This window comes from Acartia tonsa, chromosome 4 (assembly GCF_053477335.1).
Source record: "Acartia tonsa isolate MP-2025a chromosome 4, ASM5347733v1, whole genome shotgun sequence".
NCBI classification, from domain to species: domain Eukaryota; kingdom Metazoa; phylum Arthropoda; class Copepoda; order Calanoida; family Acartiidae; genus Acartia; species Acartia tonsa.
Window position 1 is genome coordinate 15978119 of NC_137263.1, and position 24143 is coordinate 16002261.

General features: G+C 31.3%; 3 protein-coding genes and 2 long non-coding RNA genes across 6 annotated transcripts in view; 3 read left to right on the forward strand and 2 right to left on the reverse strand.

The window, feature by feature from the left end:
• LOC145316261 (tryptophan--tRNA ligase, cytoplasmic-like) overlaps positions 1-24143 on the forward strand; it is a 309384-nt gene that overhangs the window by 146377 nt on the left and 138864 nt on the right. The window lies entirely within an intron of this gene.
• Ufm1 (Ubiquitin-fold modifier 1) overlaps positions 1-24143 on the forward strand; it is a 268608-nt gene that overhangs the window by 110931 nt on the left and 133534 nt on the right. The window lies entirely within an intron of this gene.
• Positions 1-24143, reverse strand: part of Cals (calsyntenin 1) — an 82521-nt gene that overhangs the window by 7321 nt on the left and 51057 nt on the right. The window contains exons 6-7 of the mRNA XM_080156681.1: positions 20200-20344; positions 19730-19899 (exon numbers count right to left, since the gene is read on the reverse strand). Of these exons, the coding sequence (XP_080012807.1) occupies positions 19730-19899; positions 20200-20344 (315 nt within the window). The remainder of the gene's footprint in view (positions 1-19729; positions 19900-20199; positions 20345-24143) is intronic.
• On the reverse strand, positions 6298-6892 carry LOC145316269 (uncharacterized). Its single transcript, XR_013878400.1, has 2 exons — positions 6754-6892; positions 6298-6339 (listed from the first exon to the last, which is right to left on the reverse strand). It is a non-coding gene; the product is annotated as an uncharacterized LOC145316269 (long non-coding RNA).
• LOC145316267 (uncharacterized) lies at positions 6683-19457 on the forward strand. Its single transcript, XR_013878398.1, has 12 exons — positions 6683-6817; positions 7022-7159; positions 7968-8153; positions 8359-8455; positions 8799-8928; positions 12991-13276; positions 14975-15044; positions 15561-15613; positions 16691-16764; positions 17512-17721; positions 18084-18221; positions 18702-19457. It is a non-coding gene; the product is annotated as an uncharacterized LOC145316267 (long non-coding RNA).

Sequence of the window (24143 nt, forward strand, 5' to 3'; positions counted from 1 at the left end):
GCCAGCTGTGTGCATCACTTTATCAAAGTACATGAAAATATATCGAATAAAAAATTACATTTATTGTTCCTAATTGATTTAACTTCTTTTAATGCCATTTTACAAATGACTTAAATATTTAAATGCATATAAATGGTAAGTTGAGTATGTATGTTTAGTAAGCACAATGTTGTATGTAAAGATCAACATAAACATGGCTCTTATTAAGTCCCTTGAAACTTTGCATTTCTAAACTTGATCTTACATATATGTTTGTATGTTTAGTAGTAGTATACATACTTCATACATAACTTTGCCAGGCAGTAAGGGAGGGAGGGGGACATTGGGGACTGTAAATTGCACTTGTACCCAAAGTATTATAACTCATATTCAGTGGCTTAAAAACTTTTTTCTTGAATTATAATTTGTTGGTTCTACACTAGTTATTCTTTTTTACAAATAATTTTAATCTACAGAAGGGATGATTTCATAATAAACCTTGAATTATTATAAAAATAATTCTTTTCTATTCTGTTGCATTTTTTGATTCATTATGATGTTATGTTATATCTATTCTTTATAGAAAATAAGGTTAATCAATATTAATGATTTTCCCAACTATCCTGCAATCCTAAACACTAAGATTCATTCCAGGGCTCAGCAGCCGCGCGTCAATAGCAGCAAATTAAAACCCGTTTGGGAGCTTTAAGAATTTACTAACCAGAAGGGCTGTTATATAAGGAACAGATTAATTTGAACTAGGATCTTTGGCTTTAAAAGTAACAGAACGTCGATATTACATCTGCGGCTTACAGTTGGCTGATGCTTAGCTGCCGAGCCCTGACTATTTCTAACTTTTTCTATAATTCTAAGACAATCGTGTCCATTAGTATCGCAGCAACTAACTAACATCATGAAGTATAGTTATTATGTAAGTAATAATCAGAATCTTTATTTTATCAGTACATTTGCATACCACACTTGTTGAACAGCTGGGCTGCTAATATAATTATATTAGAAATAGAATATGCGTGGATATCATGACAGGGGGAAAATTGTAGTCAATTTAGGTTACTAACACGGACATTACTTAATGGTCAGTTCGTTCAAGCAGTAGGAGGGAGGGGATGGGGTAAAGGGGAGATCGTTATTTTAGTTATCTATGTACGAGTTTCACTCCATCAGAGTACATAATAATTTGGTGTAACATCCAAATAATAATATATCCATTATAATTATATTGACAATTATGAAGAAAATTTTAATCAACCTAGTTGCCAGTGAAAATTTTTTGTTTCAAACTTTCTGTGTTGATAATTAATATTGATGGTATCTATAAATACAAAACCCAAACAAACTTATGTACAAAACATAGGAAAAGGCACATTTTGCAAGCAAACATACATGGACATTGCACAGTTACACACATACATACATACTCACACACACACTCACACACATTTAATGAGTTGCATTAGAACTATATAGATGTGCAAAATTTTACTACATACAACATAGACCTCTCTTTTAAAAACTATATTTTAAATATCTGTTGCGCCCTTAGCATCTAGGGGCTCTGTATTCAAAGGCAGTACGGGGGAAGAATTTTGTTTACATTTATTACGTTCTAAGTATTATTTGTCTATGATTTAATATAAAATATATATATTATTTAGAATTATGTCCAAAAAATTGTTGTAAACTTTTTATTTGTAGATTAGATTATATTTCATTTATAAAATGTCATGTCTCATAAAAAATACTTTGTTAAAAAATTAGATTTGTGGACATTACAGATCTAAATAAATAAGAAATTTGTCGGTCAGTCTCACAATAGCCTGGATAGGTTGTTGCTGTTTCTTTTTCTGATTTTAGAGCTGGGTCGCCTCCGGGTTCCAGGGACAAATGCAATCCTTTATCACAGAACCACAATCTCTCACCAATGTCTCCTTTCCAGATCAGCGACGCATTAATCCCTGTTTTGACAAATATATTTAACCTTAGAATGGTGATATTATTTTACACCGATCCTAAACCCAAATACATTTAAGGGATAATCTTTTGCCTATAAGCCCTATTCCGAAAATGGTATTAAAATATTATCGATAACTTTATGCTGTTATTTTATTCTAAGAATCCTTTTATTCCTAGGTAGCTAACTCTGCCAACACTTTTGGACTGGAAGGATCTGTTGTGATTACTAGAGCCATGCGAACATGACTACAACATTCCGTTCTGCTGCCTACAGCCCCGTGAGGCGTGAGATTCTTTGTTAGGTACCTTTGTCAGGTAAGAAAGTCACTAGGTCTAGCTCCGAACCGATCTTCCAGAGTATTAACAAAGCAAAACTACCTTTAAGACGTGAACTTATTCAGAGTTCTAATCCGAAAATGTTAAATTGTCCGAATAGATAACGATCTCCAACTTTCCTATACTTCAGAAGCTGGGGGAGGATACAGTTGTTAGTATCGGCCGTCAGATAGCGTGCTATCATCAACCGTTGGTAGCCAAGCCACCACTGTACCTTCCCTTTGTTATTCCTATTTAGCCCCGTAGTGACTTGCGACTTGCTGGTACCTAGTACCGCGCTATAGGAGTTCTCTTCAGAAGAAAATTTGGAGATAACTATCTGTCCGGATGCCTAAGCTTTTAGGCCCTAAGAAGGCCCTATCCTTAAATTTATCTCAATTGACCAAGATCAAAATGATATTCTATAATTTATTTAACAAAGTATTATGAATTTATCTAACAAAACTTTTTATTTTTTAGGTGTGTTCCAAATGTAAAATCCTAAGTTGAGCCGCCAAGACTCTCAAGAAAATTCCAAAGAAAGAGAAGGGAGTCTTCCCTTAAATTTTAGAAATTTCAAAAAGAGTTTGTGTGATATATAAATTCCGTAAAACGACTGACTGTTTCTCTTTTCCAGGTTTACTTTTATAGGCCCGAAAGCCTTAGGAAAAAGAGAGACAAAAAGGATGACTTTTATTTTTGTGTTGATTTTTATGTTTTATAGAAATTGGCGACCTGATTATTAAGATTTTGCATTTAAAAGTGTGTGCATATCTCAACTAAATTACAATAATCATTTCATAAATTAGTAAGATCACATTTTATTTTATTTTACATCAAGAATACATTAAACTATTGGTTTCAAATTAGTTTTTCTAGTAATGTTTTTTCAATGTCCTCTTTAATTTTACAAATTTTCATTCTTTTAATTTAGTTTTTCTATCACGAAACCTCTAATTTTATGATTCTTGTGTTGTTTTACCAACGTTAATTTATATTGACAATACTTGCTAACAATTTTTTAGCTGTACAATGACCATTCTATTAAAAGGGTTATTGTCTCTAACATTACCTTTTAGGGTCTTCGTTTTATAGATCTTATTTCCCCATTTTAATAAATAGGTCTTTATACATGCTTTTTTACTTAAAAATTATATTGAATTGTTTTAAATTTGTCTAATTTTGATAATATTTTATAGTCTTTTATTTTCATTAGAATAAATACATAATTTAAAGTATGGGTTGGATTTTTCCCCAGTAAAGCTACTCTACAAGTTATTCATAGAATCGGTTTAGGGGAAAAGGACGAACCATGTACCCCCCTCAAAAAGAAAAGCTCGATTATAACACGTTTCAGGAGGCTAAAGATGACCCGTGTTTCATACAGCCTTGTTTTTTGAGGTGTTTTAAATCATAGGATATCTTTTGTTTATTATTTTAATGATTTTTTTGTGTTTTTTGCACGGACGTACTTTTAATATAATATTAGGTTTTTAAAACATGATTTTAAGTTATGTTTCAAATAATTCTTTTATATACTATGTTAAAAGTAGAAGGCCCTTTAAAACTTATACCAAAACATTAAGGTCGTCTTACCTACATTGGTAAGCGCACGGATGTAATGAATGCCGCGTTAAATTTTGAACACTTTATTTATATACCGCATTAAATGGCGTCTAATTTTGTTATGGTAGCTAGACGCTGGAAATTTTTCATTTTAAAAAGGGGAGAATTAGGCTAAAAAAAATGCCTTTTTAGGCTCTATTCAGTGAAAAATATATAGTTTTTTAAACGGCTAATTTCTTTTTGGTGGTAAATATTAGTTTTCCCTCAAAATTTCGGTAAAAGTTTCATAAAAGCCTTCGTGATTAAATTTATATATGTACATGTTATAATATGTATTTTATAAGTTAAAATTCAATTGTAACATATTGTTTAGATTATCATGTTGAACCAAGCTGATAAAATTGGGTGCACTCGGCTTTGGTTGGTAAAAATGTTGAAACAAAAAGGCGTTGATTAATGAAGAAATAAGTACACCATTATCTGGTAAACTAAATTTTGTTTTGTTTCTTAAGGCTAAAATTTAATTTCTGTATGCGTTGACTATTTAGCAATTTAAACTATTATTACATAATTTGTCTTTATATTTTTTATCCCTTATTTATTAATCCATTTTTATCGGAAAGAGTTAAAAATTAGAAAGACATTACATTAAACAATTATCTTTTATACAAATTTGGTCATTTTATTACTGTTTTATTCGAAAGTTCGTCTTTTAAGGTCATTAATCTTATGCTACGTTTTTATTATATAATATTTAGTCCTTCCTTTATCTCTCACTAAACAGATGTTTTTTAGACTAAATTTTATATGTATTTTTAAAGAAACAATATTTTTAAAATGTTGTTTTCCATAAAATTGCAATCATATTCCTGCATTATGACCTGAACATAATTATTTATCAATGATTGAATTTTATGTGTTTTAAAAATTGGATTTATTCTTTTTTGATTAGATCTAAAAATTTAATTTCTTATTTTTTCAGGCCCTTTTGCAGTAGTTTGGCTGTTTTTTGTTCTTGATTGTAGTCGTAGTTTGGGCTCTCAATTTTTGGTAAGTATCAAATTTGTAACTTTTTTATTTTTGACCTTTAAAACACTAGTTTTACTATATTGAACTAATGTCAAGTGGACAAATATGATAGCCTCGTCATATTCATCTCCTTTCTACTAGTTGTACATTATATAACATTATGTGTGTTGAAAAAAAAATATAAGGTCCACATCAACTTCTTGGGAAATTGTTTTAAAGAGCAGCTGGGTTGTTTCAGTTTATTTGTTATGGGCCAAATATTTTTCCAACAATTACTTTTGTTATTTTATTTTATTTCCATATCTAGTTAATTATAGAGTAGTTTTATTTAAACTGTTATAGTTCTTTTTACGCGTTAGCAAAAGCTACATATTTTATTGATTTTATCCTATTTTATAAAGTAGTAAGCCTTTTTTGTCTGTAGCGAAAGATCTCGCCAACCGCTGAACCGATATGGTTCACCTTTACAATGAAGCTTCTTATATATCTATGGAAGGTTGTAAACTATTATGGGTGAAAAGACCTCACACATTAATTGCCCCTAGAGGCTTCTAAGGGCGTAACCGCTAGTAGGTATATGAAGTATTTTACATTTTTCTCATAGTCGGTTCTAATTTTGTAAAAATTACTTAGATCCTTTCAGATATAAATAATAAACTCTTAAAAAGTCCTTTTATAAAAAAAAAATAGCTAAAAACCCGACTATACAGTCAAAAAGACCCTAAAGTTAGTTGCTATTGCATAAATTTCAAGCAATATCATATTCCCAGTTTTGTTCTCACTTATTAGTTTCAATCTCTCGCTGTCATGAGTCATCAGAAAGTTCCCAAAATAGGCATTAAATATTGAGAGATTGTCATAGAGTCTTAATTCTTTTATTATTAGTACAAGTATAAGTTTCCCTGGTAGCCATACTGTATATATTTTAGGAGGAATCCAGTCAAATCACCCCACGAAGACTGAGAGAAGGCTTCCCTAACAAAACTAAAGTTTAATAATTTAAAATATGTCAAGGTAAAGTCACGCAACCTATTTCTTCACCACAGAGCAAAAATTAAGTGTCGGAAATAATGTTAATTACTTACAAAACTTAAATTTATACTAAAATGTAATTGTTTAATGCAAAAGCCATTTTTATTTTCAAATTCATTTTTAGTAAAGAATATTTAATTTTGTAGAAAGTAGAAATGGGAAAAATATTATCCAATCTATATATGTGATTAACCTATGACGCACAAAAGGTTCAAATCTCTATATTCGTTGTATCAGTCTAACGTCGCCCGTCGGCCATCTTACTAAGAGCAAGGGAAAACAGTCTACTTAAAAACTTAAAGAAAATTGTTATTTTTTAGTACAGAATATGCATTTAAATCAATTCAAAGCATTTATAAAAACAATTTGAACTTTTTTATTTCCAATTTTAGTAGTTTTCAACAACTTATTTTGTTTCTTTTAAGAAAAGATTGGTTAAATTAACTATCGTGAAAAAGTTTTCAAAATGTAATATTAAACTGTTTCTGCGGAGATACAAGGTAAAACAAATATTAAAATAGTCAGTTCATTTACCCAGCGAAGCCGTACATGTAAAGATTTCATTTAAACCAAAATTGAAGATATGATTCCATTGAATTCACTGTTCCTATTTAATTGTAAAGAACCAATAAATGGGTACCGTAACAGCCTCCAAGTTAACTTTAAAAGCATTGTAGTCCATTAAAAGTTTGGGCTTAATTTGATATTATCAAGGCCTGGAATTAGCTGAACCTAAGAAGAGTGGATCTGACCTCCCCATCTCTAGTGGAGAACTTTGTTGGTGCCCCTCGTGATGGATCAGAAGGAAAGTCTGAGCACGAAGAACCATAGGTAAAATGTTGTTGATTGGTTAGCTACCTAATGAAATTTGGAATCAAAGTTATAGTGTAGATTGCGGCCTATCCAAATATCACCTAATTATGTAAGTAAGTTTTTCATTCTTTGACTAATGAACCATTGGATTGTTTTAATGAAATGTACTATTCTGAAAAGCCCTAAATCGAAAAAAGACTTTAAAAAGAAATTAACAAAGCAATGCAAACTTTAGTATTTTATTTATGTATTATACTTTATTGTTTTATTTGTAGTTCATTTATAACAACCTAATTTTGTTATTTTATTTTAGGTTGTTTAGAACCGCTGTATTCCACCTGAATAAACGAGTATGAAAAGCTTCCCTGACTGTTCCACTGTCAGCTGTTTATTCTGGGACACCTGCCGCACTGCTACATCTCCAACTAGTGGGTTGTGGTACACATACAAAGTAAGTATATCATTGCATGTAATGGGTAAATTATGAATGGGAAATATATATTATTTGAGTGTTTTTCACCTAAATTTTTCAGCTCTCTGTTGAGTTTCCTATCCCTATTTCTCTGATAGTTGAAAAAAGGAAAGTTTTTTAATATTCTTTACAGGGGAGAAAAAGGTTGATTGAAGATATCGAAACTTTTAATTGCCGTCTTCTTTTTTGAGTATTTTTGTTAGGAAGAGATAAAAATGGACCATTTCAAAATATTTGAAGTCTTTAGTAGTTTAGTCTTTAACAGTCATTCGTTGGTTTTTTGTCTCAAGTATGAGACTGATATGGTTCTCCATTTTCGGATCCTAGGAAATTGATGATTACTAGCTGTTTTTTCTGGTGTTATCCTATAATAAAAGAGTTAGAAACCTGAAATAAAATTATTAAATATTATTATTGTTCCAATTAAAGTAGTAGAGTGTGTATCTATCTTAGCTTTACATTTTTTAAAAACATGGATATCTTGATTTAATTTAGGAGGTGGTGTGGTAGTGTTGTAGTCCAAAAAGCTGTTTTTTCTTCCAATAAAAGATTATTGAGCAAAGAATAAAACGTTTTTTAGATTTATGCACTGCACACCAACGACAACGTGATTAGACACCTTGCCAAGTTTTTTTACATCATAAGAGCAACATCCTCTTTCACTTTTAAATTATAGCTTTTTTAATGATACAATAGATATATGGAGTATTAGACCGATACTTAAAAGATTGATTTTTCTAAAATTGTATAGCTATTTTAATATTTTTTAATTGTTCTTATTTTTCAGTTGTTTTGAGAAAGAAGATGAGATTTTTTGGGATTTGTTTGGGCCGCTATTTATCCGCCAAGACAACCTACATGGAGCAGAATGTTCCTGTCCTGGAACAAGGTTCCAAGAAGCGTGGTGTTTGCCGCTATTTGTGGGATGACGATGTAGGAGATCCTTTCTAATTTGGTTTTGTTATTTTATTTGGTAAGTTATAATTCTTTGATGAATTTTTAAGTATCGAACTCATATATAATATTGGATAAGAGACTGTGTTTCTTCAAAACAACTAATAATTTTATCTTGTTGTTAATTTTAAAATAATGGTGTTTTAATTACAAAGTTTTTTGGTTTTTTACTATTGTCTTATTCATTATTGTCTCATTTTACAATTATTTTTTCTTTGTTTTAGATTATCATGTAGCTGTTTAGCTATTTGTTCTGCCGTTTTCTCACTTATTGGGCTTTGTTGTTGGTGTACAAAATTTACTTAAGATAGCAGTTATGAGGTAATGATATTATCATTTAGACTCAATTTAGATGGGTATTAATTTAAAATATTTTATTTGTTCGTAATTTATGAGCTGTATAAGTTTTCATAGAATGATAAAAAAATTGGTTTATATTTATAATGGATTTTATGATGAGAAAAAAAGTATTCTGAACAAGAGTAGAACAAGAGTGTAGTGCAGATAATTAAATCCTAATGTTTTTAGATGTAATTTTTTAAGTGTGAATGTCTTTTGGCTTATTTTCTGTGTGCTTTTCTTTTTTAAATAATCTTATTTACAGCTTATATTTTGTAGAATATTTTTTAGCTTGATTTAATATTTATTTTTTCTGTTTTTTCAGTCATATCTACTCGGCTCCCAGTTTTAATACAACAACTGTGGTTCCAACATTTCATTGCTGATCAAGTAACTGGTGAATGTCCGCCCTATATTTGATTGCAGACGGAGTAGCCTGTACACTGATTTTCTAGGTAGGTGTTCCTTTTGCTTCTATTTTGGTCCTTTAGGGCCTATGGTGCTCCCATCCCTTTTTATAGGATTGTGAAGCTAAAAGAAGACCCCTTCATTATTTTTTTGGGGGATAAGATACATGCATGCTTATTCTTATTTTAGGTGAAGCAAAAGATTAGGTTTTGTTTAATGTAAGCAGAATATGTGACTGATATTTTTATAATTAGATAGTTATTTGCTTAGCAAAATAACTTCTCCCCCTTTGCAAAAAAAAATTTTGCTCAATTGGAGGGGTTTTAATATAAGTTAGAGATAAATTTGAGAGTGATTTTTATTAGTTGCTTTATTTTTCAGTTCATTTTGTTGGGAGTTGGGAGGGTGGTTTATATTTTAAAAACTTAAATTTATTTTGTTAATATCATTCTGTATAAAACATATAAGGCATTATTTTCTGTCTTTCTATAGAATAATTGACATAAGAGACATTGGCCTTTTGACTTATAGATTTTAGACAAGAGTGAAAGAAAGTGATAAAGAGAGGGGTCGAGAGAAAGAATTAATATCGCTTTTTTGTTTTATACTGATAGCTTTGGTGTTTTGTTTTTATTAAGGAGTGTCGTGTAAGGTGAAAAATCAAGGTGTGTGTAAAAAAAATATTGATAAGTAAAGTTTTAGTTTATTTATGTTGATTTTATTTTTATGTTGTGTGAAATGTGCATGTGCCATCCAGCTTGTTTGATATTTTCTTAATTTAGAGTTTTTTGTAAGTTTGTTTTAATAGTGTTGTTTTATTTCAGCTGTTAGCTTTTTAGCTATCCAGGCTAGTGTATGTGTGTAACCGATTTGGTTAGAAGAAAAATAGGCAGCTGATTTCTGCTTTCTCATTTAATTTTTTCTCAGCTAAGTGGGCAGGTGTGTGCTTGTCGCTGTTTAGTCTGGTAGAGTGTACTCTACAGTTAAATAGGCTGTGTGGGTGTGTGCCTAGGCGGCATTAGTTTTGTGTGTCGCTTAGGGGCTTGGTAAAGTGTACTCTACAACTAGCTAGGCTGTGTGTGTGTGTGTGCCTAGGTGGCACTGGTTGTGCGTGTAGTTTAGTGGCCTAGCAAAGTGTACTCTACAGCTAACTAGGCTGTGTGTGTGTGTGCCTATTGTTAGATGTTGAATAATGTATTTTAGAGCTATATAGCCTGCGTGTGTGTTCCGCCTAAGTGGCTTGGGAAACAGCTGAGTTGTGGTGTGTAAAATTGCTGCTTTAAAACATATATGTGTAGTTTCCCATTTGTTTTTAAATGACCTTATATTTTTTTGTTCATTTTAAAAGTTTAAAATTTTATGGCTTAGCAATTGTAACTTTTTATGTACAAGAAAGAAGATTTATAAGTGAAGTAAATATTTTAAATGTAGCAAAACAAGGATGACAACATCTATAAATAGCGAAACACAAAAAGGTCATTGATGGTAATATTTACAAGTAGATTTGTAGTGTATTTATTAATTGATTTATTGGGTAAAATAAACACTAAAACTTGTTTTTATTTATATAATGTTGTCGGTCAAAGTAACTTACATAAAGGATGCTCATAACTATGGGAAGAATTATTTTGATCATGATATCTTAAAGAGTTTTAAGACTGGTCCAAAAATATGGGGGAAAATGTAAAAAATATAGAAATAGCCAAAAACCTGCAAAAAGGAAGTCTGATCGTCTTGTCTGTTTTCTTTAAACAACAGGAAATTTTATTTTGCAACTAAAAAAAAATCTGGAAATCGTACCATAAACACTGAGGATATGTAAAGAAATAAAAAAATTACAAAAATAGCTTAAAACCTATTCTATTACGCAAAAATTTCGATTGTTTTTATGCGCACGAAAACGAATTTTTCCAATAATTGTCTATTATTTTGCCAAAATTGACAGAAAAATTATTCGGCGTTTTTATCTTCCTATTTTAAAGAGAATAAGAAAAAAAATTTATTTTTAAGGCAAATCGATTTAAAAACTGCTTTCAAGAAATGTTAGAAAGTAATTTAAGATTAAGTTGTCCTAAATCTTAGAAATTGTTATTAATTTATCTTAGGCTTGCGTGTGTGTGTTTAAATATTGCAAATTGTACTTTCAAAATACGCATTATTTAAATTAAAACTAAAATAATTTTGATGAGGTCTGTTTTCTATCTTGACATGTGTCAACTTTTTTCAACACTATATTTATGCATTTACACAAAAATTTTAATTATATTATTTCGGAGCAAAGCATTTCCTTAATTTTCTATCTATCAGTTTAATAATATTAGAACCCTCAGAAAAGTTTTTATCATATAAAGTTTTTCAAATTTAACTATAAAAATTCAATTTACTTTCCATAAACAACTAATTTCAAAAAATAAACTGCATTTAGAAATATTCTTTGTTTAGGCCAAAAATATACAAAAAAACTCGCCATTTTATCTACACATCCTAAGAAATACATGTTTCAAAGCATAAAGGCCCTATTCTTTACACAATGATACAACTATTGGCTGCGCCCCTATAAGAATATTCTTAGGGAAAAGCTTAAACTCATATTTAGGTTCTTAAAACCTTTTACAATGCCATAGATGCTTAGTGCTGTAAAAAGTATGAACAATATTTTAATTAGCTTATAGAAGAACGAAAGGTTGTTAATAGTTAATCATTTTAGCTTGCCACAATGCTATCTCTTAACATCGACTACATTGATTAGGACACAAAGTTATCATTTCAGATGGGGTAATTGGACGTCTGTATTTTGGGGTATAAACGGTCAAATTCCTCTCAACCAATTGCATTAGTTCTCTGGATGGGAAATCTATGTGTTCAGCTGATAACATCAGCTTCCTTAAGGCTTTGGTTAGGACAGATTGGTATTGTCCCTCGGGATAGGTTTCATATTGCCCAATATAATTATTTTCCCCTTCAATTGGAGCTGTCCTTCCTGAAAAATTATCAGCCATTGTCAATCCTCTCAATTGTCCACCTGAGCGTGGCTGGGATAGGCGGGAATGCCCTGACAAATACAGGTGGTAGAACCACCCTGAGCGGTGACGCTGTATTTGCGGGACTTTACAGCCGCGGCTAATAACTTCTCGTCTTTAGGAAATGCACACTCTGATTGTTTATTCTAAAAATATTTAAAAATCATTAAAGATTCTGTTTATTCCTTTATCCCGGATTAATTTAGCCTTTTTTGATTAAGAATAGGAAAATTATTAATTAGTGATTGGGATGTATCAAAATTGTTTAAAAGTTTAGTTAAAAATGGAGAAATAAGCATTGGTTTTAGAGGTATCAGGTGGTAATTTATCATGTATGACTTATTAAAATTATTTTGTAATGGAAAAACTGTGGTTTACCTTAAAAATTGTAAAGCCTAAAAAAAAGATAAAATCTTTAAGTCTAAAGTGAAACTTAAATCAAACTTATACCAGATAGAGAGCCTAATCAGTTCAGTCTTATAAAGTTGTATAATTTGCAGTTGAAAATTCAAGATAATCAATTTAATGTATTTAAAAGTTTGTAAAAAGTTGAATTAAATGTATGTTTTGGAGCGATTTTTAACACACATGTCTAAAAATCAACACATGTGTTCAGAACTAGGTCATAAACCTCAGAATTTATAAATTCATTTTCATAAAAATTATTAGCTAAAATTAGGCTTATTTTCAGGGATCTTAAGGGATAAGACAATGGACGATATTTTGTTGGAAGTTTATTAACTCATAATTAATGAAAATTGGATTTAATTATACAAGGATCTAAAGGGATAAGACAATGGATGATAAATTTGTTGGACTATTTTGCTACATAAACACATAATTTATGGAAATTGGATTTAGTTAGACTTTTCTTATGGAAATTTTTATTTCTTTTGCGATTAAGTTCATGCTTATTTAATAAGGTCTTGTAATTTTGGATGACACATTTCTGTTAGTAAGTTTTTTCCAATTATTATTTCAAAAGTACTGTGTCATTCTAATTTATTATTGTGTGGTGTTTTCTGATTATTACAAAAATTTAATAGCTTATTTATTTATTTGTTACTAATTCTTGTATTTTATTTTTAGGTATCATGCCTGTTCAATATCCTGTGGTTGGAGGATCGAGTTTTTGTTGAAGAAACAGTAGAACTGAAATTGGTTATTTGTGAAATTCCTCCCTTGGGACCTCCGCAGATTTTACCGGTTTTTGTCTGCAGATTTGTATCTTTTACCCTGTTGACTGAAAGAAATGTATCTCCGAAGTTAAGGAACCTGTTTTGGCTTGGAGATGGGGAGTGGTGCTCGAGCTTAGCCAGCCACATATTTCCAAAAAGAGTGAAGGGCTTGAGGATACTAATGGAGGTATAGGCAGGTAGGAATTTATTGTTTTTTAAGCAAGAAAAATTTATCTCTAGGTTATATGTTTTCTGCAGTTTTGTGGGGAGTTATTTTATAATTTTGATTGTATGTTGCAGCTTGCTACATAACTAGATATGTCTGTACTTGATAAATACTAGAGAGCATATCTGCTCTAAAACTAGAATTGTCGTCTGTAATTATTTTTTAATTTTCTGCTGAATTTGTTCATTTTATTAAGCACACATAATTGCCCTACTTTATAGTTATAATCATGTCTATTCTTGTTCAACTCTTTTTATTATTTTTTTCTTGCCTTTTATAAATAAAGCATTAAAGTAATGTATATAGAGCAATAAATAGTATATGTAACAACCACCCCTTCTCAAAGACCTTTTACACGACTTTTGGTTGGGTCTTTGAAATAAGCTGATTCATTCAAAAATGTAAATACAGCCGGGTGCTGGCAAAAGAGCCAAGAGCAAATTGCAAACTAATGTTAACACAAGGACGCCCAAGCTTTTTACTTAGCATGGGGGTAAAATGAGGATTTCTATATGTTCAAGGGGAGTAATGTAAGGTATTTAAAAAAACTTGAGGGGTGTAAGGGACAAATACACAATTACCCCTTTACTTGGACATCTATGTTTCAGCTATAATGATTTCTGCATTTTGCCTAGTTAATTTCGTTTTTGCATAGTTTAAATACTGTTCATTTGTTAAAAATTATTTTGAAAATTATCTATTGATCTCTTGAAACTGACAATAACCCAATAATTGAAATAAGGACATAGTTAATTTGCCGATAACAACGTAGATACTGGCACAAACCAAATTTGGTAACATCTGCAACATATTAGTTCTACATTTGTCGCTAGATGTCACTAAAAACTTGATAATTTTGATTTGCTACAAAGTATTTATATCATTTGGAAAAAATGTCTTATTAATCACAAATAACTAGGTTTAAAAATGCAGTATTGTAAATCGGAAAAGATGATTATGAATATAATGGCAGTTTTAGATACTTCACATAAGTTTAGACAGAAATGACAATTTTTTACTAAAATTGTCCCTTTCTTTTTCAAAAAGCAGTAAAAAGCATTAAACAGCTATACTTAGAAAGCAAAATTTAATGGAATTATTTTTTGTCTGCAACGCTCTAGGTCTTTGCAATTGGAAATCAAATAATATGCTCTTTATACATTTATACTATAAATTTATTAATGAAACTCTGTGTCTCATTGTATAGTTCTAAGAATGGGATCTGGAGATTCTTAAAACGTTTGGATAATGGCTATTTTATACCTTATCTTTTTAGCTAGATAAACCCTAATATAATTTAAAACATTAATTAATTTATTTAGGGTTTTAATTAAACGGTTGCTCGATTTAATTGGCTTAGACTCCGGCTTTGTTTCATGCTTATTCATATCAATCCTGTTGGTTCCGCGTTCAGTCATGGCAATGAGTAATAATCTCTCATTTGACATACTAATGTATGCAATGATAAAAAATAATAAGCCAGATGAAGCAAGAGTACTACCAATCACCATACTTGTTAGTAGAACCAACATGATTGTCATGAATTTATTTTGAGAAGGAAAGTCTTCAAGATATTGGAGCCATGATAAAGCCTTTGTGTTTCTGGCCCCATTTTTCATGCACAATGCACTTTTAAAATCTGATTTTTCTTTAATTCTATTGTTTTCAGATATGTCAGTGTTGTAAGAGGACTGTACTGTTTTGCAGTAGTCAATTTTCTGCTCATCTAAATCCTCAGGGTAATTTTCTTTGCTTTTTATTTTACTGATGTTTATCTGTTCGTCTATTTCCTCTTTTTGCCCCAAACTATTTTCTAAATCGACTTTGTCTATTTGTACCTCTGGGCATAGCAATTGTTGAGACAAATTAACAGAAATTTTATTGCTAGATAATTTTTCAATTTTTTGACTTATTTTTTGATCCGTCGCGTAATTAGGGGATTTATCCAATTTTGTGTTATACACATTTTCTTTTATATTGGTAATTATTGGCGGATTAATTTTATCTATTGGATTATTAACAACAGAGTTTTCTATTATTTTTAAATCATTGTCTATAGACGAACAGTTTAATGTTGAAGTATTAGATGTTTGACTTTCCATTAATATATTTTCTATTAGCTTATTAGTATTATTACTATTTACACTATTTTGGGTATTATTATTGACACTATTTTGGGTAGTCGAACATTCTAGTACTTCAACATTCTTAATTTTTATATTTTCATTTTGATAATCAATATCCGAATTTTTCAGGTTTATCTGAATGGACAAAGAAATGTTGATTTTGGGACCAGATTGATTCTGAGGTGATTTTTTCCCTAGAATAGGGGTGCCGGGTATGTCCCAAGAATCCGTAACTTGTGGTATTTTTATCTGTAATTGTATGTTTTTGCTTTCTTGAGAAATACTCGGCTGCCCTACTAGTTTTTTTCCATTGTTGGCGGGAATTTGCACGCCGACAATGGATGGTATAATCTTGATACACCATAATTTAAGCAGCGTGGGCATTGGTCTTTGGAGGGATTGACATTAGGGAAAGTGAAACACTCCCCACTACCATGGGTGTCAGAATTACACAATAAACAAACTATACTGTTAGCTTTTTCTTTATTCTTTTTATACCACCATTCCATATTTGCTTTTTTAACTGCTTCATCTGGATGTTTTAAACAGTATCTAGAATAGTGAGGCTTTTGGCAATGCTCACAAGTTTTTTCCTTTTCTACTTGGTTTACATTTGCATTTTTTTGTCTGTCTAATTTTCTTTTTCTCTCAATGGCTGAGTTATAAAAGCTTCTGTTATTGCTAAACCAGCTTAAGATTGTCTCTTTAGTAATGTAAGGAACATTGGTGGATGTCAAAAATGCAGATTGCAATAATGGTGGTACCAAATAGGTACATATTTTCTCCCTAAGTTTAGCCATTTGATTTTCATGACTATTGCCTGTTTTTTGCAACATGGCTGCTAAATATACTATTATTTTATGTGGTTTGTCTTCATCTTCAGCAGTGAATCTATAAGTGTAGAATTGTTTCTCATATTGATGTGGGTTGAGTAATTCTGCACCTATGGTAGTTAGGATCGATTTTACAAAATCCTGAGCACTAAGGGCATTAGGATCTATTTCTAGAATATCTAGTTTATTCCTTGATTCTTCATTAAAATAGTGAATGAGAATATTGTTGTAGGAACTATGAGTAAAAGGGATCTCATATTCCTCCAAATATTTAAAAGTGCTAAAAAAAGTGTAATTGTTAGTTTTTTCTCCATATTGGGGTGGGATTTTACCCAATATTTTGACTTGTCTGTGAATACGTTCGTGTTGACAACTGCCCCACACTAAATTATTTGGTATGAGATTAATTATTTTTGCTGTATTTAGGTCAGTGATGGATGTGTTTTCATGAAGGAGAAGTTTAAGTTGCCACATTTGAGATTCAGATAAGATATTTCCAAGTAAGTTATTTTCTTGTCTTGTCTCTCTATTTCTGTTATCTCTATTGGTAGATGGAGTCCTTCTATCTAACTCTGTATCTGAAGAGCTAGAACTAGAGCTAGGACCACTACTGTTACTACGTCTATTCATTCTCCTTGGCATAGAGAAATTCTGTCTGTCTTTATGCCTGTCTTCTTTGTCACTATTGTCTCTTTTATTTTGTCTTTCTTTACTTGACTTAGTTTTGTCTTTATCGTGTTTATAACGATTTTCATGTCTATCATGATGTTGTTCATGGCGTCTTTGGTCCTCATTGCCATGTGGGTTAAGTGGATCATACATTCTGTCAGGCCTTTTTTTAGAATGTTTTTTACTTTTTTGTCTGTCAAAATCCTCACTATTATAGCTAGATTCTGACTCATAACCCGAAAAATCTGAAGTTGGTTTAACTACTTTTTTATTTTGGGGTTTATTGCCATTATTTTCTTGTTTTATTACTTGAATATTTGGCTCATGTTCATGTATGGGAGGAATGTCTTGTAAATGTATTTGAGGCCTATTTAATATGCGATTTTGTCGCCTATTGCCTAAGACAAGCATTGCTGTTGCTGAGTGAATCTCAGGCCTAACATGAACACTAGGTATTTCCTCCAGTCTTAGATAATGATTTACTGCATTATTTAATCCAGGTTCATATTCTGGATTATAAGGTGGAGGATTTAATATTTCATCTTCTAATTGATCAATAATAATATCATCCATTTTAGGTTATTGCTGTACTACACATGGAATGAGGCCTAAATCAAAGATAAATGGAGCACCATTGTGCGTGGCCTATGCTCTGCTGTACTACACATGGAATGAGGCCTAAATCAAAGATAAATGGAGCACCATTGTGCGTGGCCTATGCTCTGCTGCACTACACATGGAATGATTGTTTGTCAATGGAGAGCTGTGCTTTTATGGATGCTTTACTGGTAAGACTTATTTAGTGGCCTTGCCCTCTCCCTCCTAAAAGGAAAAGTTAAATCTTACCTGGGTTTATCCGGTAACGGAACCAATTTTATGGGTCGCCTCCGGGTTCCAGGGACAAATGCAATCCTTTATCACAGAACCACAATCTCTCACCAATGTCTCCTTTCCAGATCAGCGACGCATTAATCCCTGTTTTGACAAATATATTTAACCTTAGAATGGTGATATTATTTTACACCGATCCTAAACCCAAATACATTTAAGGGATAATCTTTTGCCTATAAGCCCTATTCCGAAAATGGTATTAAAATATTATCGATAACTTTATGCTGTTATTTTATTCTAAGAATCCTTTTATTCCTAGGTAGCTAACTCTGCCAACACTTTTGGACTGGAAGGATCTGTTGTGATTACTAGAGCCATGCGAACATGACTACAACATTCCGTTCTGCTGCCTACAGCCCCGTGAGGCGTGAGATTCTTTGTTAGGTACCTTTGTCAGGTAAGAAAGTCACTAGGTCTAGCTCCGAACCGATCTTCCAGAGTATTAACAAAGCAAAACTACCTTTAAGACGTGAACTTATTCAGAGTTCTAATCCGAAAATGTTAAATTGTCCGAATAGATAACGATCTCCAACTTTCCTATACTTCAGAAGCTGGGGGAGGATACAGTTGTTAGTATCGGCCGTCAGATAGCGTGCTATCATCAACCGTTGGTAGCCAAGCCACCACTGTACCTTCCCTTTGTTATTCCTATTTAGCCCCGTAGTGACTTGCGACTTGCTGGTACCTAGTACCGCGCTATAGGAGTTCTCTTCAGAAGAAAATTTGGAGATAACTATCTGTCCGGATGCCTAAGCTTTTAGGCCCTAAGAAGGCCCTATCCTTAAATTTATCTCAATTGACCAAGATCAAAATGATATTCTATAATTTATTTAACAAAGTATTATGAATTTATCTAACAAAACTTTTTATTTTTTAGGTGTGTTCCAAATGTAAAATCCTAAGTTGAGCCGCCAAGACTCTCAAGAAAATTCCAAAGAAAGAGAAGGGAGTCTTCCCTTAAATTTTAGAAATTTCAAAAAGAGTTTGTGTGATATATAAATTCCGTAAAACGACTGACTGTTTCTCTTTTCCAGGTTTACTTTTATAGGCCCGAAAGCCTTAGGAAAAAGAGAGACAAAAAGGATGACTTTTATTTTTGTGTTGATTTTTATGTTTTATAGAAATTGGCGACCTGATTATTAAGATTTTGCATTTAAAAGTGTGTGCATATCTCAACTAAATTACAATAATCATTTCATAAATTAGTAAGATCACATTTTATTTTATTTTACATCAAGAATACATTAAACTATTGGTTTCAAATTAGTTTTTCTAGTAATGTTTTTTCAATGTCCTCTTTAATTTTACAAATTTTCATTCTTTTAATTTAGTTTTTCTATCACGAAACCTCTAATTTTATGATTCTTGTGTTGTTTTACCAACGTTAATTTATATTGACAATACTTGCTAACAATTTTTTAGCTGTACAATGACCATTCTATTAAAAGGGTTATTGTCTCTAACATTACCTTTTAGGGTCTTCGTTTTATAGATCTTATTTCCCCATTTTAATAAATAGGTCTTTATACATGCTTTTTTACTTAAAAATTATATTGAATTGTTTTAAATTTGTCTAATTTTGATAATATTTTATAGTCTTTTATTTTCATTAGAATAAATACATAATTTAAAGTATGGGTTGGATTTTTCCCCAGTAAAGCTACTCTACAAGTTATTCATAGAATCGGTTTAGGGGAAAAGGACGAACCAGAGCAATACATTTTTTAAACATCTTTTATAAGAAAATCCCTTGTATATTTATGAACAAAAGTATTCCCATCTTACCTACATCACTAGCACATAAATAAAACTATTTTAGTAGATAGATATACCTAATTTATATGTCACTCCACAAAATATCGCCATATCATTTCAAGAAATTAAAAAATTAAAATTAAAACCTACCTCTAGTGGATTAACTGTAATATTAAGAGCCGTATCATCCCAGGCCATCTCCACCTCGGCCTCGTCCTCGGCAACCTTCTTCTGTACGCTGCGCAGCTTGGCCAGCCCAGCCACCAGCACCAACACAAGCAGGCACACACACACACCAACTACTATCATCACGGCATGTCCTTCAAATAAATATAGTGAGCTACAGATTTTCCGTTCAGAACTTATCCATTTTTTTATTTTAATTTAAATCTTTAAGAAGCAGAGGTGAATGTATTGGGTACAATATCCCTGTTAATGATGACATACAAGAAACGTTAAAAATTTTACCAATTGCTGATATGTCAGGTGAGTTATATTAATAGCAAGAGTAGGGGGAATGCCTTGGTCCACAAACAGGAGCAACTCATTACCATGCACATTGCACAGTTATGATTTATAGGTAAAGAAGTCTAGAAGTCATCCCTATTAATAAATTATACCTGAAGCCTGTCCAGTTATGGACAAGTATTCTCTGTTGGAGATGAACTTGGGTTGGGCAATCTCAGCTGAGTGTTGAGACACTTGTCTATGTGCCACCCCGGGCTCCAGCTGTTCTGTAAACACTGGCGGATGCTCAACTGTTACCTGAACATACAATGTTTGTTAAGTTTTAGTCTCTGCGTGCAATGTCATATTTCAGCATGGTTTTAAAACCGATTAATTTCGATGGTTCTAAACCTTACTGTATACATTTATAGCATAGATTTTTTTATTTTAATATCCGCGGAAAACTGTCTATAATTCGATGCTATAACTATTAAGTAACTTTAAAATGTTATTTCTGGTAAAATATAGGTTTCACTTTTAAGGAAAATTAGTGTGCACAGGAATTTATTAATAGGGCGTGAACCATAAATACCCCCCCCCCCCATCTGCATGCTTATTATTACGACCCATCAACCCCCCCCCCCCTTCTCATCGAAATAGTAAAATATTCTTAAAAGAAAATATCCTTTGATAATAATAATTCTTACAAAAATCTTACAGAAAATCTTTTAAAAGATAATGCAATTTAAAATTCAAATTTTGTGCTAAATTTAAATTCAAATAATTTTGAGTTTTGATCTTGAAGCTTTATTGTTTGAAATAAGATAATTTTAAACTTTGACAATATGTTTCACATTTAAATTTGCTCTATTTAATATAACTTTGAGAGGTATATGACAACTATAGAAAATTATTTTTCCTTCAAATCCTTTATGTCTCACAAATGTATTGTTTTCTGAATCTATGATTGTTGTCAATGAAGAAGAATATGAAAAAGAAAAATTTATTGTTTTATAATAATACCCCAATGGATTTATTTTTACATGGAAATTACACCAGCTTATAATCTACTCTAATAAAGTGATACATGTAGCTGGCTAAAATATGGATACTTCATGCCATCCCCTCACCTCCAACTGGATGAACGAACTGACCAATAAGTGATATCCATGTTAGCACCCTAAATTGACGACATATACGTATATTACATATCCATTTAATACCCCAGAATCTTGTAGCTTTGTTAATAAAAATGAAAGAACTCTTTTATGCTGCAAATGAAAAAGTAAAATCCCATAAAAATGCATATTTTGAATTGAAAAAAGTGCTGGAAATACCATTCTAACTATATAAAAAATGATTTAATGTTCAATTTTATTATTCAAAGCTACCACATTTAAGCCATGAAAAAAATCATTTCTTAAGTACACCTGTCCATTTACTCTTTTTAAAAGCGAAGCTTTTCTATAATTAGGGTAGGTCCGTCCGTCCGTACGTCCGTCCGTCCGTCCGTCCGTCACGGATAGCTTTTTTCGTTAATTTAGACATGTTAGAATTGTCCTATCGATTTCAAATTTTGCATGGTAATTCCTTTAGTAGTTAGGTACGATTTAGAAAGCGTAGCAACTTTATAATCATTACCAAAATGTCCGTACGTCCATTTTAAACATGTAGATTTTTTTACTTTTTAAAATAGCTTTTTTCGTTAATTTAGGCATGTTAGAATTGTCCTATCGATTTCAAATTTTGCTTGGTGATTCCTGTAATAGTTAGGTACGAGTTAGAAAGCGTAGCAACTCTATAATCATTACCAGAATGTCCGTACGTCCATTTTAAACATGTTGATTTTTTTACATTTTTAACAACAAATTTGTATGTGACCTAATTATCCGATTAGTCTGATTTTTGGTATACTGATTCCTGGGACAACAAAGTACAATATTATAAGCGAAGCAACTCTATAATCAAGTCCTAAAAAAATAAGCATGTCCATAATCATTATCCTGTATCAAGCCGTTTTTCAACAAATTTACTTACAATTTTGCTTTGACTCTTATACATTCGCATTCTGATTATTCAGTTCTGACATTATACAAGTGTTAATGTCCGTTTGTCCTACCGTTTCAGAGCTTCGCTTTTATGGATGTTGTGATCCTTGTTGAGTACTAAATTAATAATATTATTTTTTAGGGAGTGATCAATGACAGATAAAATCCTATACCCAATTTAAAACAAAAAAAAACTATTATTAAATTTTTAAAAATTCCATAGAATTGTATGATTATAAAAGTTGAATAACGCCACTAAAATATTTTCTGTAAAAGAATTAAGAGAAAAGAAAGAAAAGATTTTTATTTGTAGTTGCATAAACATATGTAAAGAGGACTCTTCAATATAAAATATATTCAGAGCTTTCATAGAAGGAATAAATATTCTTTAAAAAATGATTATAACAAGATATATAAAGATTAAATTTAAGGAATTAAATGATAAAATCGTTAAAAAAAATCGGGAAAATTCATAATCTTTTATGACTTGGTAGTACTATTTGAATTTTAGGAAAGCTACGTATTTTATTGTTTTTTTTAGGGGGGGGGGGGACTTCAACTTAGTATTGCCCTATACAAAAATAATTATGCTATTTAAAAAATAAAAGCGGGAAAAACTCCCCCACTGTTTATTTTTCATGGTAATTGTATCTGTCTGAATGTAATATTCAGCATTTTCTTGTCTATCAACTATGTATAGGTAAGTATTCCAGGCCAGAAATATAAATGGATAAGACAATGGCCGATAAATTTATGTACATCCCCTATAATTATAAACAAAATTATTCCTTTTGTAGATTACAATTAATGATTGAGACGTTTTGACACTCAACATACTGAACCAACTAATCAAAATTTCAATAAAAGTCCCCAAAGTTGTTGAGTCAACGAATTAGAAAACGTTATTATAAAACTTTGGGGACAGTGTCTCCCTCCCTGATTCCAGGCACTACAAGGACATCTCCTTGTAAAGAAATTTAATTAAGTGTTAAGAACATTGGCCACAGTCTTTTTTTTCCTATAGAAAACATTGAAGGTAAAACATTGCATTTCTACTTAATGTGCTCGGAGGACAGAAAAACAAATAAAACTTAATTGTGGTGTTATAATACTTGTAGTTAAACTTTTCTTTATCTACTTTATTTATATTGTCTGCCATGTAATAATGAAGTTGAGTGTGCAAACGTTTCAACCACCAATCGTAATCTACAGAAGAGTTAATTTTGTGTATCATCATTGGGGATGTACATCAATTTATCAACCGTTGCCCAATCCCTTTAAATTCCTGGAAGCACTCCACACACGGAATATCCAATATTTTTACAAATATGCCAGTTCAGATAGAAAAACAATTCCTCTTTGCATATTCTCAACTTTTTACATGGGATTTACAAACAATCTTTATATTATTGTCTGTTTTACAACTTTCTTACAACTTTATTTCTTTTATTTTTTTTGGGGGGGGGGGGAGGTGGGGGATTTAAGGATCCCTTAACAAATCATGAGAATAGTTATTTATCACATCAAATTATCGACAGTTTTCCGCGTATATTAAAATGATAAAAATAAGATTAAAACCAGTTTGGTAGATCTGAGGGGCCGAAGGGTTCTAATCCAGAGTACATTAATTGATTTCGAAGCCATACTGAAAATGTGTTTACATGAATTTCAAAGATCAGTTTAAAGTGGTCCTTGCTAATTTTATTTTTATTTTATTCTAATTTTCTCTTCGCTACGTGTAGTACCTAATACAATTTTAAATTTCCCGAAAAGCAAAACCAATTAAATCTAGCGATCTTTTAAAACAAATATAAAATTGTTCTTTTTATGACTGAGGATCTAGTATCTTGAGGAAGGATGATTTCTAAAACCTAGGAATGGTTTGAAATTCTCGTAATAGTATCAGTATAACATCAGAATTGCAGATAATACGAGGCAGATACTTTACTGTGACAGTATAGTTGTAAGTAACTGCAGGAATTAATCTATAGATCTTGGATAGGTTGTCAATATTCACAGTTTCATACATCACGCATCATGCTCAGCTCATACGCGTGCAAAAGGGTGAT